General features: G+C 42.2%; 1 protein-coding gene across 6 annotated transcripts in view; it reads right to left on the bottom strand.

Annotated features, from left to right (window-relative positions):
• Positions 1 to 51: 51 nt before the first annotated feature.
• The window catches only part of LOC309355461 (putative serine/threonine-protein kinase SBK3), a 29367-nt gene continuing 10900 nt past the window's right edge, over positions 52 to 18518 (bottom strand). For 5 of the 6 annotated variants that reach the window (XM_081886359.1, XM_081886360.1, XM_081886358.1 and 2 more), the window contains 3 exons: positions 6283 to 6480; positions 3929 to 4131; positions 52 to 3272 (listed from right to left, as the gene is read on the bottom strand). In XM_081886359.1, the coding sequence (XP_081742485.1) occupies positions 2490 to 3272; positions 3929 to 4131; positions 6283 to 6480 (1184 nt within the window). In that variant the 3' untranslated portion in view covers positions 52 to 2489. Of the gene's footprint in view, positions 3273 to 3928; positions 4132 to 6282; positions 6481 to 10696; positions 11715 to 18518 lie in introns of those variants that run through there. The other variant, XM_081886362.1, reaches the window with a different exon arrangement.

Raw genomic sequence — 18518 nt, 5'->3', positions numbered from 1 at the left:
CTAACCTACACAAACACTGCATTACACTTGAGTGTGCAGAAGAATTAAGCCTTCTTTCTTGGCAACAATTTTATTACAGAAATTTCATCAACCATACAGTACAATAAATATACATATAATATCCTGTATAATTCATTATTTTAACAAGCCAAACCGTTTTTTCCTGCATTCACCATATTTAAAAAATCCATATATTTACTCTCAGGTCTTGGTCTGCTGGAAACATAAAGCATTCTGGTTTCTTTGCTTTTAAAGTCCTTTGGTACAGCTGAAGTATTGCTTTTTCTCTAAATAGTTGAAAGGGTAATTAAAATGGAGTTTCCAGCATTTTAATATAGCACTATATCATGCAGCAACACCCTTCCTTTGTGACCAAGATCCTCATATAATATTTACCCCCAAGAAAGTCCCATTCAGTTAAAAGTTTGTTACTTGAGTTCAGCTTGTTCAATTGCTTCCTATTAATTGCACCTGGGAGATGAATGATCACCCCGTGAATAGTGTCTCAGAATTGCTCCACTGACAGTTTCTGTTTCTGAGGAAAGATGTTTTGATTACTGATCTCTTTTCTTTTCTTTACTGGTGAAACAGCACTATTTGGAGAGTGGGAATAAATATAACAGAAGGAAACTAGTAATTAAAGCAATAACAGAAACTGACATTTGGGTAATTCTGAATGGTAAATTAAAGAGGCAATTAATAGGTTATTTAGCACCAATCTCCTAATCAGGGGGCAAAACAAGATCTGAAAAGAGGAACTGCTGAAACTTTAAGCCTTAAATTTATAGGGATATGTTTCATCTCCCTGTAGCCTTCAGTTTAGTCTGCCATAAGTAAAAAAGGCAAGCTGTTCACTGACACTGCTTTAAAGATCCTCTTGACAAAGAAGAACCTACAGCTGTTTTTGGACTATGTGAAGTTAAGGACAGCATTTCCATCCACACTACTCTAGTGCTGGAGCTCTAAATAGCAGCCATGGGAATCTTGTGGGAGATAGCAGCAAAACCTAACAAACACATATTCTTGCTGAGTTAGCATGAGAAGGGGCTATTTCCACAGAGCTGTATTGCTGATAGATACTCAGACTACCAAATTAAAATTGGAAGCGAGGACTCTGTGTTATGTCATTCCCCCCCCCCTCCTGGAGAGGAAGGAGCATGCAGTACTTCCTGTTCCTCTCTCTCCCTTTGACAGCCATGGATGCAGATATGCCTCTACTTACTCCAGCTTTAGGTGCATAACTGAAGATGTTTATACTACAAATGTATTTTGCTTGCATAGTTTTTACTGCTACCATTGCTTGAACCAATGCTAGATTATAAGTAAACAAGCTATAGTTTTTAACTTACTTTCTGAGTTGTTGCCCAATCTTTATTGAGCAGGGTAAGAAAGGAGAGCCAACTTACTTCATAGCTGGACTTGCTAAAAATAAGGTTTTACAGTCTAATTCCTATTCTTTTAATTGTTCAGTTTGGGGTGGGATTTAAAACTCTGTTCACCCCATACACATGGCCTAGAGGGATAAAGTGCAATTAATAGATCCTCTCCTACCCACTAAAACCTATCCTATACTTCTCTCTGATCTTAATGCTAGCCATCACAGTGCTAAGGCTGGATATGAGCCTTCTGCTTGCTCTTTAAGATTAAAACTCAGCATTTCCCCACCTTAGGACTGGACTGAGGGGTGGGCATGTTGCCTTTTACTCTTAAATATCAGGTAGAGGGATAATCTCCAGTCTCAGCACTGTGGTGTTGAGCATTAAGATCAGGGAGAAATGATTCCTATGACTGCTCTCCAGATATCCCCTCTAAAGGGATGCCAGAGGGATCTTTTATCTCTCCATAGGTGGATCTAAAGAGAAGGAAGAGGAATTTTATGCCTCAATCTGGAGATTTAAGTGCCCCATCTGCTCCTTAAAGAGCAGGCGAGATTTCCAAATCAGGTTGTGGACTTGAAGGCCTGGTGGTCCTGATCCGGCCTGTGAGTTAGCCATCCCTGTTTTAAAGGTACAGGAGCTGTGAGAAGCTGGAACAGAACTCTGCCTGTTCCTCATGGGCAGGCTGGTCCAGCGATCATATTTTATTTATTTAAAATTGTCATAATTGTCTAAAAAAAATCATGGTGAGATGATACAGAAAATTCTGGACTGCAACACCTTAATAATGACATTGCCTAGATGCTCCACAAAAAGTAAGTGAACAAAGGAAGGCATCTCCAGCTAATCCAGCTAAAGAGGAAGCAACTGTTATCTTCTCTAGTGATGTTCCTGCTATTGAAATAAAGGTTGTTCTGCTGATACCATTGCTACCCAACTACACACTATCTCTCTGGCAGGGAGTAGATCACCCATTACTGACTAGCTAGTTCTATCCAACCTGACCAATAGCAGAGATGGCATTATACTGAACAAACTACTGCTAAGTCTTATTTCCCTTACTTGGGTCTTTCAACTCATTTCAGAATGTTCATAGAAGAGAATTATCTAAAATCAGGGCTGGAGCCCAGTCTCAGTTAGCCATGAGGCTTCCTGTGGACTGGGATTGCTTCCAGGGCTATGACCGTTCTGAATGGTGTGGGTTTTCTCACAGAGAATTAGCTCAGGCAGTATTTCCCCTGGACAATTCTCCTGAGATCTATTGCCTAGGTTAGTATTGCCCCTAATAGGGTCATTGAGGAAGGCACCTGAATCCATTGTATTCAGAGGTTCATCTTGAGGACTCTGTGTCCCTCCACAGCTGTCCACCCGCCAAGGCAGAGCTAAGTACTTGTGCACTTCAACAGCAGGACTGCGGCGGTTAGGGTCAATGGCCATTAGGCGGCGGAACAGACCCAAGAGATGAGTGGTAAAGCCTCTCCACAGGGCCGGAGCCTCCCCTGGCACCGTGCGGTTCTGCCAGATGCCAAATTCCTCAAACTGAGGGTCAGGGCTCATGGCCACATCCCAAGGGAAGCAACCTGTACAAATACAGAACAGTAGCACGCCAAAGGCCCAGACATCCAGGCTGGGGTCTAGAGCCAAAGTCTCGGTGCCTTCCAAAAGGCACAGTTCAGGGGGGGAGTAGGGCAGAGTGCCAGACATAGCAGCCACTTGTGTGCCTTCCACTCGTGTGAGGCCGAAGTCTCCCAGTTTCACCTGACGACACTCTTTGTCAAAAAGCATCACATTGTCCAGCTTTATGTCCCGGTGCACCAAGCCTTTGCCATGCATGAAATCCAACGCCTCAGCCAGTTGGGCTGCACACCGCTTCACCTGTACCTCAGGAAGGCCCTCCTGTTGAGAAAGAGAAAAGAGAGCAGGGGGTAAAGATGAGCAGTACCTCTTGAAAAGGATTACCCTCCAGCCTCCATCTTTCAGAGGAATGGGACCAGTTTGGAAGCACCATCGTTGAGTCAAGTGCAAATGGACCTTTCATTGAAAGAAGCTAACTGTAGATGTAATTGCCTGGCTAGTGGTACCTATGATGTCACCTAGACACCTCCCCCCCCCCCCCAATCCTTAGAACAGTTTTGCTATATTATCATCAGCTGCTTAACACTGGAGCACTGAAGGCAAAGGATAAACATAAAAATGGGAAAAGGTACTGTGGCACTTTAAAGAACAGAAATGTGGCCAGTTGAACCAGCATTTAATTAATATGCTGCAATGTTTCCCAAACTTGTGTCTCCCTAGCTAACAGGACCAGTGGTCAGGGATGGTGAAAACAGCTGGAGATCCAAGTTTTGACAACAATGTGCTAAGGTGTGTTTCAGCCATTCATATTAGAGCCAGGAGGAAGCTGGAGCTACACTGCAGGCTCACTCTGAGTTTTAGATTACAATTGTTTGCATATTTAATCTTTCCCTATACACAAAATAAATCCTACTTTCCCACCTGTGCTGAGACTCTCCCATTTGTAGGCCCCACAAAGTTTCCATCCCACTTCGTACCCCTGAATTCAGGATGGCACAAAGGTCACCAGCTGGTGCCAGCTCCTGTGCAAAGCCATAATGTGTAGATGTCTCAAAAGCAATGCCAGTGGTTCGGAGAAGGGCGCGGTGTGAGGAGAGGCAGAGAGCAATACAGTATTCCCGCAGGAACTCGTGCCTCCCTGTCCGCTCCTTGGACATCAGCTTCAGAGCCATCGATGTTCCTGCAAACAACAACAAAACGTCAGCGGCTGGACACTAGAGGGTGCCTGGGTGCCACAGCACCAAAAGTAGTGCCCATGTCACACATAAGTCTTCTGTTTAGTACTTGATACCTGCACGCGCCAGGCATTGTACCTCGAAAACACAGTTCACACAGCGGCTAACCTGTAAGCCCTTAGAAGCTGATCATCCTTGGATTGGGAGAAGGAACACTCAGGTCAGAAGCTCTGGAGGGCAATTCAAACTCTGGCAACACACTTGTTTTCAGAAATTAACTGCTTCATACCATTGTCTCCCCAGCAGGGGGCACTGCAAAGCTAGTTTCAAATGGTGAGGAAGATCTTTCATCTGGGTAACAGAAAAAATAATCTGTCCCTAACCTGGGTTTGGGACTCGGATTGAATCTCTTGTTCAGTGACATACTCTTCTACATTTATGTGCAAATGGTTACCTCCTTCCTTCTTCTTCTTACAGCTGTGAGGCTGGCTAGCTTGCTACTTGGACTGCTGCAGGCACTTGGCATCGCCAACACAGCACCTGCTGGCTGGCAGCTGCCCACACTCCTGGGATGACACAGCTAATTAATTACAGGATTTAGTGAACTAGAAGAGGGCAGTGGGGCAGCTTGGGCTGAGCTGCAGCAGAGCCAGCTCCAGGCAGGTCTTAAGTCAAGCGTTAGCCCCAGGGCATGTTTGCAGTACTAGAGGGTAGGTTCTCTTCAAGACTAGGGTCAATCTCAAGACAAGACCACACTCTAATCTGGTTAACATCGCATTTCCCGCAGCAACTTTTACTTATCGTGTTCCTGCTTTCCTCCATAGCAGCCCATGGAATCCTGTCCTACTCCTTCCCAACAAACCTTTAGCTTTCTAAAAGGACAAATTTTCCTGTGATATTACACCTCTCCCCTAATTCTCACTGGGGGTGAGGGGCAAAGAGAAGGGCAGTTGTTTTGCATCGCCTGTGGCCCTTAATGGCTCAGTACTTCTTTCCCCATTGTTCAACCAATGTGGTTTGCATAAACTAACCCATGAATTCCTTGTCTGGCACAGTTCTGCAGCTTGCATTTTCCCTTTGTATCCCAAATAATATCCAAATACTACGGTTTATTAGCTTCTAATATTCACTAACAGACTTTGGTCCCCTGGTTCCCAGCTGTAACAGCACATTGCCTCCTGTGGGCTGGTGTGGCCCTTATGAACATCAGAAGAACCTGCTGTATTTGTCCAAAGGTCCATTGAGTTCAACACTCTGTTATCACAGATGCAACCAGATGCTCATAGGAAGCCCATTCAATAACATTATTCCCACTTGTGATTCCCAGCAACTGATATTTAGAGGCATCCTGACTCAGACAGTGGAGGCAGAAAATGGCTAGTAAACTAGATAAACTTATTCTCCAAGAATTTTTCTAATCCTCTTTTAAAGCCATTGAAATTGGTGGCCATTTTGACATTCTGTGGGAGTGAATTCTACAAGTTAACTATGTGCTGAACTCTCTTTTCTGTGCTATGTGCTATGAACTCTCTTTTGTCTGTCCTGAATCTTCCAACACTCAGCTTCATTGGATGTCCCCAAGTTACAACATAATGAGACAGGGACAAAAATGTCCTTCACCCAGTGCATAAACTGTATACTGTTGTACTTTGGATCCTGAATGCCTTGGTACTCAGATGTTTTGGCTCCTGAACACCGCAAACTCAGAAGCGAGTGTTCCAGTTTGCGAACGTTCTTTGGAACCCAAACGTCCAACGGGCCTTCTGCGGCTTCCATTTGGCTGCAGGACCTTCCTGCAGCCAATCAGAAGCTGCGCTTTAGTTTCCAAACGTTTTGGAAGTCAAATGGACTTCCAGAACTGATTCCGTTTGACTTCCAAGGTACAACTGTACACCTCTTATCATTTCCCCGCTTGTTCACTAAACAAAAAGACCTCAAATGTTATAGTCATTCCTCATAGGGGAGTTGTTCCATCCTCTTGATCATTTTGGTTACTCTTTTCTGAACCTTTTCCAGGTGAGATGAACAGAATAGTACACTGTATTTCAAGTGGTCATGCTACAGATCTGTGTAACAGCATTACGGTATTGGCTGTTTGATTATCAGTCACTTTCCTAATGATCCCTAGCATGGAATTTGCCTTTTCACACTCTCACCTCTCTCACGATGCTGGATGTGCAGAACATGTCCATAGGAGCCACTGCCTAGCTCCTTGGCTATGTCGTATTTCTCCTCTACTTCTAGCTGAGGTAAGCTGTCTGAGGTGATGCACATGAGCTGTTCTATGAGCTCCTCATTGTCTTCAATATCTTCCAGAGCCTCAGTTGAGGTGGTATTCTGCTCATGAATAGAGCCTGTGGAGAGAAAGAAGGAATGATAATTTTTTTAAATTATCTGTAATCCACATCTAGTCTTCTAATTCTCTGTAATCCACATGTAGTCTTCTAAATTTCATTGGAAGATGAAGAAAGTTTGTTTTCTCCTGCTCTGGAGGGTTGTAACCTGTACCAATGGCTGCAAGTTACAAGAAAGGAGAGTCAGACTAATCATTAGGAAGAACTTTCTAATAGTAAGAGCTGTTTGACAATGGAACAAACTCCCTTGGAGGGTGGCAGACTCTCTACTGGAGGTTTTTAAGCAGAGGTTGGATGGCTACCTGTCATGGATGCTTTAGTTGAGAATCCTGCATCACGGGGTTGGACTTGATTACCCTCGGTGTTCCTTCCAGCTATACAATTCTATGACCCCATCCCATGATTCTATGAAGGCTGATCTCCAACATCAACAGCAGAGTAAGGGGAGAGCCCCCTTTCCCCTCAGTTTGGCTGTGCTCATTTATTTTTGCAAGAGCACAGAAGATGGGGAATCCTATACTTAATTACCGTATTTTTCGCTCTATAGGACACATTGGACCATGGGGGGGGGGAGAACAGGGGGAAAAAATTCTCCCCCTCTCTGCTCAGCGCCCCTTCAGCAAAGCAGCAGGAGAAACGGAGCCCCTTCCATTTCTCCTCCTGCTTCACTGAAGGGGCGCTGCGCAGAGAGGGAAAACTGTGCAGCACCTTTCCAGCAAAGCAAAGCCTGGAGAGCAAGAGGGATTGGTGTGCACCGACCCCTCTCGCTCTCCAGGCCTCAGACGGCTATCCACAAGCCTTTGGAGTGCAGCGGGAACTCCTGCTGCACTCCGAAGGCTTGTGGATAGCTGCCTGAAGCCCCCGGAGCGCAGCCTTTGAAGTCTCTGCAGAGCAGCGGGGTAAAGGCACCCTGCTGCCCTGCGGAGTCTTTGCGCAGCCATCCCCAAGCTAGAACAGCAAGATGGAGCACTGCGCAGCGCTCTGCCTCGCTGTTCTGGCTTTGGGGACGGCCTTTGAAGCCTCCACAGGGCAGCGGGGTGCCTTCACCCCGCTGCCCTGTGGAGGCTTTGCGCAGCTAACCCCAAGCTAGAACAGCAAGATGGAGCACTGCGCAGCACTCCGTCTCCCTGTTCTGGCTTTGGGCTTAGCCGTGCATCTTGCATTCGCTCTATAGGAATATTCGCTCTTAATTTTTGGAGGGGAAAAAGTGCATCCTATAGAGCGAAAAATACGGTAACAGGTGAGAGACAACAGATGTCACAGTTGCCTGAGGTAAGAAACTGTTCAGGACTGTGACTTCGCTTTCTTTGGGGGCAAATGGCATCTGGTCTTGCTGTGAGATAAAACAGGCGGTGGAGCAGCAGCAAGTTATGCATGCCACTTACCCATCATCAAATAAGAGGAAATGAACCACAAAAAAAGAGGTGAGGAGAGGACATATTTTCATAAGACGTGCATAGGTATGGCTGCAAATTAAGTGACAATCACTATTTATATAAATAGTCCGTAAAATACATCTCACCACAGCGAGGGAGAATGTGAACTGTATGTCTGGCTCCCCATCTGCTGTCCAGTTAGTGTTGGTGGATAACTTTAATGTTCATGCTCTCTTATTTATCTTTTTTAAACACAACTTGGAATGAACAGCCCTTCAAATCCTCCCCTGTGCAGTGCAGGACACAGGGCTCTCTTAAAGCTTAGGCTGAGGTTCTTCCTCCTGCCTTCTGTTCAAAAACTGAACACTTTATCCTGCACAGCCCAATGAGGGAAGGTTTTGGTGCAGTTGCCCCTGATTTTAATGAGGCGCGATTCAGGTTTGCTTCCTGAATCTCTTATTATCGAAGGATGGCACTCAGGGAAGTATGCACTTAGGAGAAGAGGCAGCGGGCGGGGGGGTTGTTAGATAACCAACGGGAGCAGGGAGCCAATATAGCAGCAGGCTGGGAACTGGAGCAGCGCCAGGCCAGAGGCATCCTTCCACCATCCCGCGCACCACGGGAGGACATTCCCTACATGCCGCTTGCCTGTGTGTTAGCAGATGACTCTGCAGTTTGAGATCCCAGAAAGACTTTCTCAGGGAGTCAGAGCAGTGCCTAGGGAAAACTGGCTGGGGTGGGGGTGCTGTGTTGAATGCAAAGCTCTCTTGCTCTGGGACTGCAATAAGAAAGGTAAAAGCAGTGCTAGGTAATCTGACCCTTGTGTTATGGTCTTAAGCCCCCACCTTCCTCTGTGCTTTTTAGACAGCCGTAGGTATTCATTTGATTATGAATACGAAGCACACACACATTTAACATTTCCCCTTCCCAGCTATTCTATACTTTACATCTGCTTTTGCATTCCTGACATGGTATAGAGCGAAAAAATAAACAAAAGGAGTTTGACTTGAAGAAGGAGGAGGAGGAGGAGGAGGAGGAGGAGGAGGAGGGAGGGGGAATATTCTGAGCACATGCAATTTCACATTTGAAATTTACTTAAATAGGACCATCAAAACTACAGGGATAAAATGGAAGTTGCTTCTGCTTCCCCCTGATGAGAAAAACATGGGAACATAGGACCATTTTGTTGTAGAAAAGGGTAATAACAAAATGAACACCTGGAGCAGCCGCTTACTACCATGTTTGAATGAACAGATTTACAAACTGCTAATTTTTAAGCTGAAAACAAATTTTGGTTTAAAATATTTACCAATGAGAATAATAAAAAGATTTAGTGGCCAGCATTAAGAAGTTTTTAACAGCTGGCTTTAAAACTGAAATTTGAGCATTTTGAAATTTCTAATCAGAATTCTGAAAGTTTAACAACATGCTAAACTTGCACACAAATTCAAATCAGCTTTAGAGTTTTGGTTTTTTGAATGAAATGTGTTTTTTCCCCACTATCCCACACAGTGGGAAGTATCAGGGCTATATCTTACCTGGGTTTGGTTTTCTCTCACTGGAGACTATTATTTTCTAATACTTGGGCTCCCAGCAGCCTAAGATCCTTCTTATCCTCCCCCACAACTGTCATAGTTCAAAAGCTTTAAAATATTTTTCATTAGTTTTTGTGCCAATCTAAAGATTCAACACATTTTATGAATAGTGGCTTCTATTCAGTTTTTTTAAAAAAAATGTACAAATTTTGCATATTAGCTGTTTATCTTTTGATTTTCAAAAATTTTCTTCAAAACAGTAAATTCAGTTCTTTCCTTTATTTATTTAGCAAAACTTATGTGTTGCTTAATCAAGATATCTAACAGTTTCCATGAAATTATATAAAAAATGAATTAAAATAGCAATAAAAAAGACTTTAAAAACAGTAGACATAATAAAATTATTAAAATGTCAATAAAACCAGTTTCAAAAACAATTGTAAATAATAAAAATACGTCTGGGTAGACTTGCCTAAAAACAGTTTTTAGCAGACATTGAAAGCAGTACAAAGATGTCACCTCACCAATATTAATTTTCTGGGAGTTCTGGAGAATGGGTGCTGCCGCACTAAAATATTGATTTCTCATAGGTGAATAATGAATATTATGTGGTGTTTGTAAAGTGCTGGTTCCACAGTTAACATCATTAGAGTAAGCTCTTATAACCCCAAATCAAATATCTGTGCCGCTGAATCATCATTACCAAATATGTGTGAGTTAAATACTGGTGTTTTCCCCTAAGTTTAGAAGCTTTTACCTTATAGAAGCTTATGTTTAAGACCTTTAAATAAGTTGCCTTACCCTTGCACCGCTAAAGCCCCTATCATGCTCACAGTTATTGCAGCTGTGTTTTGTGGTCTCTCGGTGTCCCACTCCGCCGGTCATTTAGTTTGTTGATTTAAAAAGTTTTCATCATTATTTTCCTTTTAAAAAGCTCAAGCAGCAAACAGAAGGTTAAAAATATAATAAAACAAAATTACAAGATTACTAAATAAAGCAGATACACACACACGTTAAGTATGATAAGGGGCTAGTTTCCGATCCACCCTAAACCAGCAGGAATCATGAGCAAGCTGAGCGATTCAGGTCAGGAGTTTGAAAAGGTATGGCTTGCAAGGTGGTGGGCAAGGCCTCATTCTTTTAATAAAAGCTGTCTATCATAAATTTAAACTTAAACGGAAAATATTTGGGGCAACCAGGTGTTCTGGGTAGAAGCCTGGCCCCCTCATTTCAGGGATGCTTCTCATGAGACCAAAGGCACACAAACAGCAGGCCCATTTTGGGGTCAGTGCACTAGATACTCACAGTTGTTGGTCATCATGAGATAGCAACTAGGAACAACGAGCACCTTTTAGAAAATAGAGGGGAGATTCATCAATCAGCGGGGTGAAGTGTTTTCTCCCCAGCTTTCTGGTGAATACGTTGTTTAGGAGGATAAACATGAGAGAGACAGCGGTGAGTCAGTTTGCATATTAGGCACCGTAAAACACATTGGCATGGGCATGCATCGCACAGGGATTTGCTGCTAACTCATCAACAGCCAAGAAACCATATATGGCATAGAAAACCCTCCCTTAAGTAATCACCTTATCCTTCACAGCCAAACTCTTCTTCATCTTCCAGTATATAATTCACTGTTGTTTTTGAAGCTATAGAGAAGTTGTTCATGGAGCAGTCTGGTGTGACTCATAGCAGAAAGATGGTGAACACAGCAGTTTAAACTGGATATGATGCATCCCATTGTGTGTATGTTTTTCGCTTCATTCACATGATGACATTCTCATTCAAGTGGCAGCCTGTGCTCCCCCACCCCCAATTTAATTTGGATTTTCTTGATCCACAGACAGTGTAGTAAGGGGGGGAAATGTTACCCAACTGGGGATGTACTGAAACTCTTTCTGTTGGCAGGATTGTTTTGGGTTGTCGTTTTTTTAAAAAATGTTTTTGGCAATGCTTTGCTGGGTACCATCGATCACTGGACCGCCTACGATAGAATATATCTTTATTGTCAGTGTCCCATACAGAACAATGAAATTGAAAAATCTACATAAGAAATTCAAAACCCCCTAAAAACTCTGAAACCCCCATTTTAAAATACAATATACCTCTATAGAGACTCCTTATACTGCGTTTAAAACCAGAATTGCATTTGGTTAGAAACTGTTTCTCAGGCAGCTAGTCCTAGTCTTTATAACCCTGTACCTTCTTCCAAAAGGCAGAAGCTGAAAGAGATCATTCCCGGGGTGCGCACTATCCTGCACTATCTCTGCAGCTTTCTTATGGCACCTGACAGCATAGATTTGATCTAAGGTGGGAAGAGTGCACCCAATTATTCTCTCTGCAGTCTTTACAATCCTGGACAACATTATTTTTTCCCTGGTCGTGCAGCTCCCAAATCACACACACAGACTATAAGTTAATACACTCTCCACAATGGTAAATGCCGTCTGAGAGATTGTTTTTCTGGAGGATTCTCAGAAAATATAACCTCTGCTGTTCTCTCTTCATAAGGTCTTTGCTGTTTTCTCCCCAGGTTAGGCCATCTCTCAACTCCATTCCCAGAAATCGAAACACCGAGACCTGTTCCACACACTGGCTGAATATTCAATTTACATTTCCTAAAGTCCACAATAATCTCTTTTGTTTTCTTTAAAGTAAGGAGTAAGTTGTCTTTCCTGCACCATTCCCCCAACTGCTGATTGGTGCCTGAAAGCACTGAACAATTTGAACCCTAAGAATACAGCAGCAGCAACCTCTAATATTCAAATGCCAAAATACTCCGGTGGGTGGCATACATTTTAAGCTATCATTAATGGAACGTGGTCGCAAAGAAGCATTGTGATTTGGGGGGAATTGATCTGTTATTAAATTCTAAAAACAGAAGGGACTCAAATTTCATGGAAGTCATAATATATATGGGAATAAACCTGGGCTGTTAAAAAGTCATTAAAAGGCACTCAGGACATATTCAGACACACTTTTATTATTTCATATGTTCCTTGACAGAGCACTGCTACATTATTATGCACTGCTAGAAAGACAAGCAGGTTCCTTCTTCTTTTTTTCCTTCCGAGATCTGCTTCTCTTTGCCTTTGCCCTTCAAATGACACATGTCCAGCCTCTAAATCAAATGGTGATGGTCTTTTCCTGTTCTCTGCCCTCTCTTGCCATGCTTCGGACAGTCTGTGTTCTGTGTTCCCCACCACTAGCCTCTCTTGCATATTTATTCTGTCAAGAACATTTTTTAAAAGCAGCTGAAAAATATTCCGGAAAGGGAATTCAGTCAACCAGGGCTTTGCAAATTTGGCCTTTGCTGCATACCTGAAGTACAGGTTTCCCATGAAATGGATATAGGGAGAGATTACATTGCATATAATGCTTTGAGTGTACATTTACACTGCTCAGATTATGTGTGTCTATGCACAGCCATGGAATCCTGAGTCAAAAATTTTCCAAGCTAGGACCTCAGCTCTGGTAGTCCACATTGCAATCAATACCATAAAAATTGTAACTAGGGTAGCAACATTGTAAGTAGTGGCTAGAAAGCTAGGTAGCCTGAGGACATTAAATCTCCAGTCAGCATTAAAACTGACTGGGTGATCTTGGGTTGTCTTTCACTCTAAGTTGTGCTGTGTGGTGGGTGCTTCACAACTAAGTACAGTACTGTGCCCTGAGCTACTCAGATAAGGGGGGGGAGGAAATAAACAAGCTGTAAGCCAGGAATTTGCTGAGAGCCTTTTTTCCCACCTCTGAGCAGCCCATTCACACCTATAAATCAAGAAGGGAGTTCAGCTCCGCTTTAATACCCACCACCTCTGGTTTTAGAAGTTAAACCTTGCTTAGCTTTCTCTCTTTAAGAAACTGATAGTGATAGACAGTGCAGATCTCGATAGGGCACTAGCTTCAGTTTCACTCAGCAAACATGGTGCAGGAGGGAAGGGCAGACCTGGGCAGGTGTTTGCTCTTTCCTTGTGAGAAATTGCTGATAGGGTATTGGGTGCCAGGTTGCCCTTGCACAGCGATATTAGAGCTCCTGCTGAGACAGAATCTCACACTCAGTGGGCCCAGCTCTGAAGCCCACAGGGAAAATATATGGCCACTGGGGGGGGGGGAGTGCAAGCAAACTGCCTGATAGGTCTGTAAATGATTCTGAAAAATCTATTGCCATGGATTGCTCTTTTTAATCCACCTTGCTTTTTAACCAAGTATTGGATCTGATCCGGGCTTACTATCATCCAGGATTCACCAGAACCTTGCCTGGTGTTTCAATACCAAGGCTCACTGGAACACAAAACTAATAATAATGACTAGAATACCACTGAGTTGCACAGCATGCTTTCCCCTTCACCAATGAGCAAGTAGAACCAACCTTCCCACCACTGAAGTTAGGAGTCCTGACTTCTTCACACCGCTCAATAAACAAAGACAACAAAGACTGCCCCAACCCTATAGGTAACACAAATGGCTGCCTAGGGCAGCAGTTTTCCAGGAGCAGTAGACTAACCAGAAAAAATTATTAAGGGGGAAGAGTCATAATTGCATCACATGTAATTTTTCCAGTTTGCAGTTCCCTTTCCCCTTCACAATTTAAGTCTGCTGGGACTTTCCACAGAAAAAACTGTAATGACTGGATAAACTCTTGTAGGGGGAACAAAATTTCTCTCCTCCATGGTTTCCTCAGTTGCAGCTCTTCTCTTTGATCCATTTGTGTAAACAGAGTAGAACCCTTGGAGAGGAAATATTCCTTCTTCTCTAGCATACAAGATGCTTGTGGCTTGGGCGAAGGTGTTCATAACAAAATGGAAAGATGCTAGAGGTTTGTGTTCATATTTTCTATCTGAAACAATCATTTTTAGAACAAATTTAAGGACTGTGCTAATTGGATTATAAATAGCATGGCTTTTTTCCGCCATACACACAGACAGAAAAGACACACCCTTCCTTCAAGTCAAAGCAGTGAAAAAATGAGCAAGATAATTTTCATATTATAATATTTAACATTTTAATGAGAAGACATTTTCATAACTTGCTTCTTTCAAGGTTGGGATTACTGGGCTCTTTTTACCTTTTGTGTAGTCAGAACTAAGGATCTACTCCTAAATATTTTGTGATTCTGTATTTAATTTTTGATTCTCTATTATAACTTCAGTTAACATAGCCCTTCCTTCCTTTGTTCAAAGAACCACAGGAGAGCCAGCTTGTGGTTCTTTGAACATGAAACTTCTCTTTTGCTCTGAACCTTTTTGTTCTTTAGCCTGAACAAGATATCGCTGTAATTAGAAAGCTCTCTTCAGTGTTTTTTAATAGCTTAGCCATTCCAAGATAAACATATCACCTCTCTTGCTTTATAGTTTCCCCTTCTACCATTGTTCCCTTTCAGCTTTCAGCTGTCTCAGGTCAAACGACTGGATAAATTACGCTTTAACCACTATGGCTAGTAGGTGTTGATAGATTTATCCTCTGTGAATATGTTCTAATCCATCTCCCATATCCCAATTATCTTTTTAGCTTTGACAACGTCCCACAGCAACAGGATTCTCCTCCCCTGCAATCTTCTCTTGTTGATGGAGTCTTCCATGCAATTTGACTTTTGCTTTTGGGGTTTTTTGGGGGGGGTTTAAACATTCCATTGGGAGTAAATTTCCAAAAAAAACCAATTCCATCCCCACTTCTCTGTCCTGTTATGCTTAAGGCAGAAACCTAATGCCTAACTCCATGGATATACTTTTGCTTGGGCTTCTAAATATGCACAGCCACAAAGGGTTGATTGCAATTAAGGAGAAAAGAGCCTGGTGAACTGCTTCCATCCAACTCCCAGTGGTGGCCTCCACCTGTCACCACAGCAGCTTCTGAAGGACCATCTTGCCCTGCAGGGAGCAGAGAAGAAGCAGTTGCAACTTCTTCTGAACAGACAGTAATATTTACTGTAAGTGGTTTGTTTGTTTTAAAAAAAAAAATGTTTATTTTAGTAACAATCTAAAGTAAACCTCTTTGTGAGATTCACCCTAAAAGTGGAATATAAATATCTTAAATAAATATGTTTTTTGTTTGTTTGCAAGGAAATTAGATGACATAGGTCATTTAATGAGCATTCATTCTGTTTTGTTTTGGGGGAGGTCTGATGACACATCAAAGCAGGTGTTGCCTCACACTTTCCAATGCGTTTCCTGATCACTTTCCTTATACCAAAAAGTTCGATCTTTGGGGGAAGCAGGTTTGTTGCGCAAGACCTCCCACTCAACTATAATAAGGCAACCTGAATTTGCTGGTATGTGAATGAATTCCACTGGAAAATAGAGTCTGGATTAGTAGTAGTTAGTGTGTTGAACCATGACACGGGAAAATTAATGCTGAGCTGTGAAGCTTGCTGAGTGACTTTCATTGAGTCATTCTCCCCCTGCCTAACCTGCCTCAAAAGGTTGCAGTGAGGATAAAGAAGGGAGTCATGTTTAATACCCTGAGGTCCTTGGAGGAGTGCAGGATAAAAATGTAGTACATAGGAATGCAAACAAACACACACATGGTCAACTGATGATTGAGCATAGTCTCAAGCTATCTATTACCTATGGGAGTTCACTGAGCCAAGTTTCATCTAGTTTAAGCCATGGACTCTGTTTTAAATGCTGGCACTCAGCCCTTGAAGATGTGAAGTAATCAATTAGAAAAGAAAAGCTCTGAATATTGGCATATTTCAAACAGGTCTCAATCCGTCCTGATGCATCTGATTTTAGGGACAAGGACTTTCAAGTTAAGAAGGTGGAATAGCCAAAAAGTCTTCAGCCACAGCACCTCTTTTTTTAGAAATTAATGTCTAGTTGTCGTCTTCATATATCATGATTTGGAGATCAAACAAGATGCCTCTATATAAGGATGTAAAACCTATGTAAGTCAGAGCGATATTTTTTATTTTACTTTAATGTAAGCCACTGAATCACTTTCATTACAAATAATGTTACAGGGCTGCAGATATTTACAGTATTAACCTATATATTTAGTTATCTATCTAGTTATATATTTATTCAATAATATAAATAATGATAATTGGCAGGGGGAAGACTGCTGAAATGGTACCCACTAGAAAGAGCAAGTTTTAAATTTGCTCTAAAACACTTTTTAAAGTGTTGTACGCATATTTTAATAATTGGGGAGGATGAAAATAAACTGTAGTTCAAATAAAGAGTTACTTTAAAAAAACACAACCATTGAACCATTGGGAAAGATAATATTGAAAGAGCTTGAAAGCAGATGTATGTAGTGATAAATCCCTCTGCGAAGTTGCTGTGGGTGCTTTGCTTGTCACCGTCAACCATCGCCACTAAAAATGCCATTCTTATTAAACTTGTTGCTGACAAGAGCTCCAGAGAAATCTTATGGTTTTCTTGGAAGTTATTTCTAATAGTTTATTTGAATTAGAAATGTAATATGAAAACAAGCTCTATGTTGAGCTGTGGAAAGGAAGATTCCCTCTGTATGCCCCAAGGCCAAACTCTTGCTGCTGCTGCTACTATTACTGCTAATGATTATTATGCACCGTCAATTTAAAGGTAAAGGGATCCCTGACCATTAGGTCCAGTCGTGGCCGACTCTGGGGTTGCGGCACTCATCTCGCTTTATTGGCCAAGGGAGCCAGCGTACAGCTTCCGGGTCACGTGGCCAGCATGACTAAGCTGCTTCTGGTGAACCAGAGCAGTGCACGGAAATACTGTTTACCTTCCCGCCGGAGCGGTACCTATTTATCTACTTGCACTTTGACGTGCTTTCGAACTGCTAGGTGGGCAGGAGCAGGGACCGAGGAATGGGGAGCTCACCCCATTGCGGGGATTCAAACCGCCGACCTTCTGATCAGTAAGTCCTAGGCTCTGTGGTTTAACCCACAGCGCCACCCGGGTCCTTCACCGTCAATTTACGAGAAAGAAAAAACAATTATCAGGTCTCTGCCTCAGGGACAAGATATCTTTTTATTGTTGAAGGGACAAAAAAAAGTATAGAAATAAAGACTGAGAGATAAAGGTAGCATGTGTGAAATATATTTGCACTGCCATATACTTTACCAATTCGTGATATTTAAAAGAATATTTATTATATTCCTGCATTACGGTGACCGTTGCAGAGAGAGGGAGTGTTTAAATGACCATTGAATTGAACTGATTTATTATGGTCACAGACCAGAAACATAAAAGACCATTAAACATAACAACCAATTCATTCAGTGGAACTTTGAAATTATTCTGTTTAAATTACAGTTCAGATGCTGTTTGGGGCTGGAGCTCTAAAAGCCCTGTTTTGATCATACTTGTGAGACTGAAAGCACCAATATTCTTAATCTGTTGAAATTTAGAATTTAGAACTTGCATTTAATTTACTTATTTAAAATGACACCACCTGTTACCTAATTTTCATACAATCAAATGTTCCCACTGATATGCTGTTACATATTCAGAGCTTTTATTATTGAACTCAGTTGCAGTTTTTTGAGTAAACATGCATTTGTTTTGGCCACAGAGCGGTATCTGTATAAAACGCTGGAGAAGTCATTTGAACAAATGTAGATTGCAAGAACGTTTGATGAAACATCACTTCTAGGAAGCTCCAAAGGTTTTCCACAGTGTAATCACGATTATCTCTGCCATGCACAGAATGTGAGAACATATATGAACACACTGAAATGCATGATCAATGTGTTCTGCAACACTTACAGAATTATGAGCCATTTGCAAACCATATACACTGGTGAGAAAGCAGTAGGGGGAAAGGCACCACAAAAGCACCATGCAAATATTTTCTACAGGAATAGTCTTTCTTGCAGGAAATTTCAAAGACACATTTGTGTCCACATTTACCCTCCAACTTCAAACATGAATAGCACTGAATTAATCCTGAATTATGTCTATTTAAATGTACTACCAGAGGATGTTATTCTGGGATTGGTGCTGTTCATGCATCTAAGTCTTTTCCAGCATTCAGATGGTTACATCGGCATAAAAATACTAGCTCATAATTCCCTCACCTTTAATTTAATCCAGTTTTACTCTTTCTGCAGAAAAATCTGATAAGCTAAAAGAGGCCCAACTGTTGCTAGTGATATCTGAAGAACATGTCTGAGATATTAAGCCTCTGCAAGCACTCT

The sequence above is a fragment of the Podarcis melisellensis genome (genome assembly GCF_964234715.1).
Source record: "Podarcis melisellensis genome assembly, chromosome: 13".
Taxonomy (NCBI): Eukaryota; Metazoa; Chordata; class Lepidosauria; order Squamata; family Lacertidae; genus Podarcis; species Podarcis melisellensis.
This window is presented reverse-complemented; position numbering and strand designations above follow the sequence as displayed.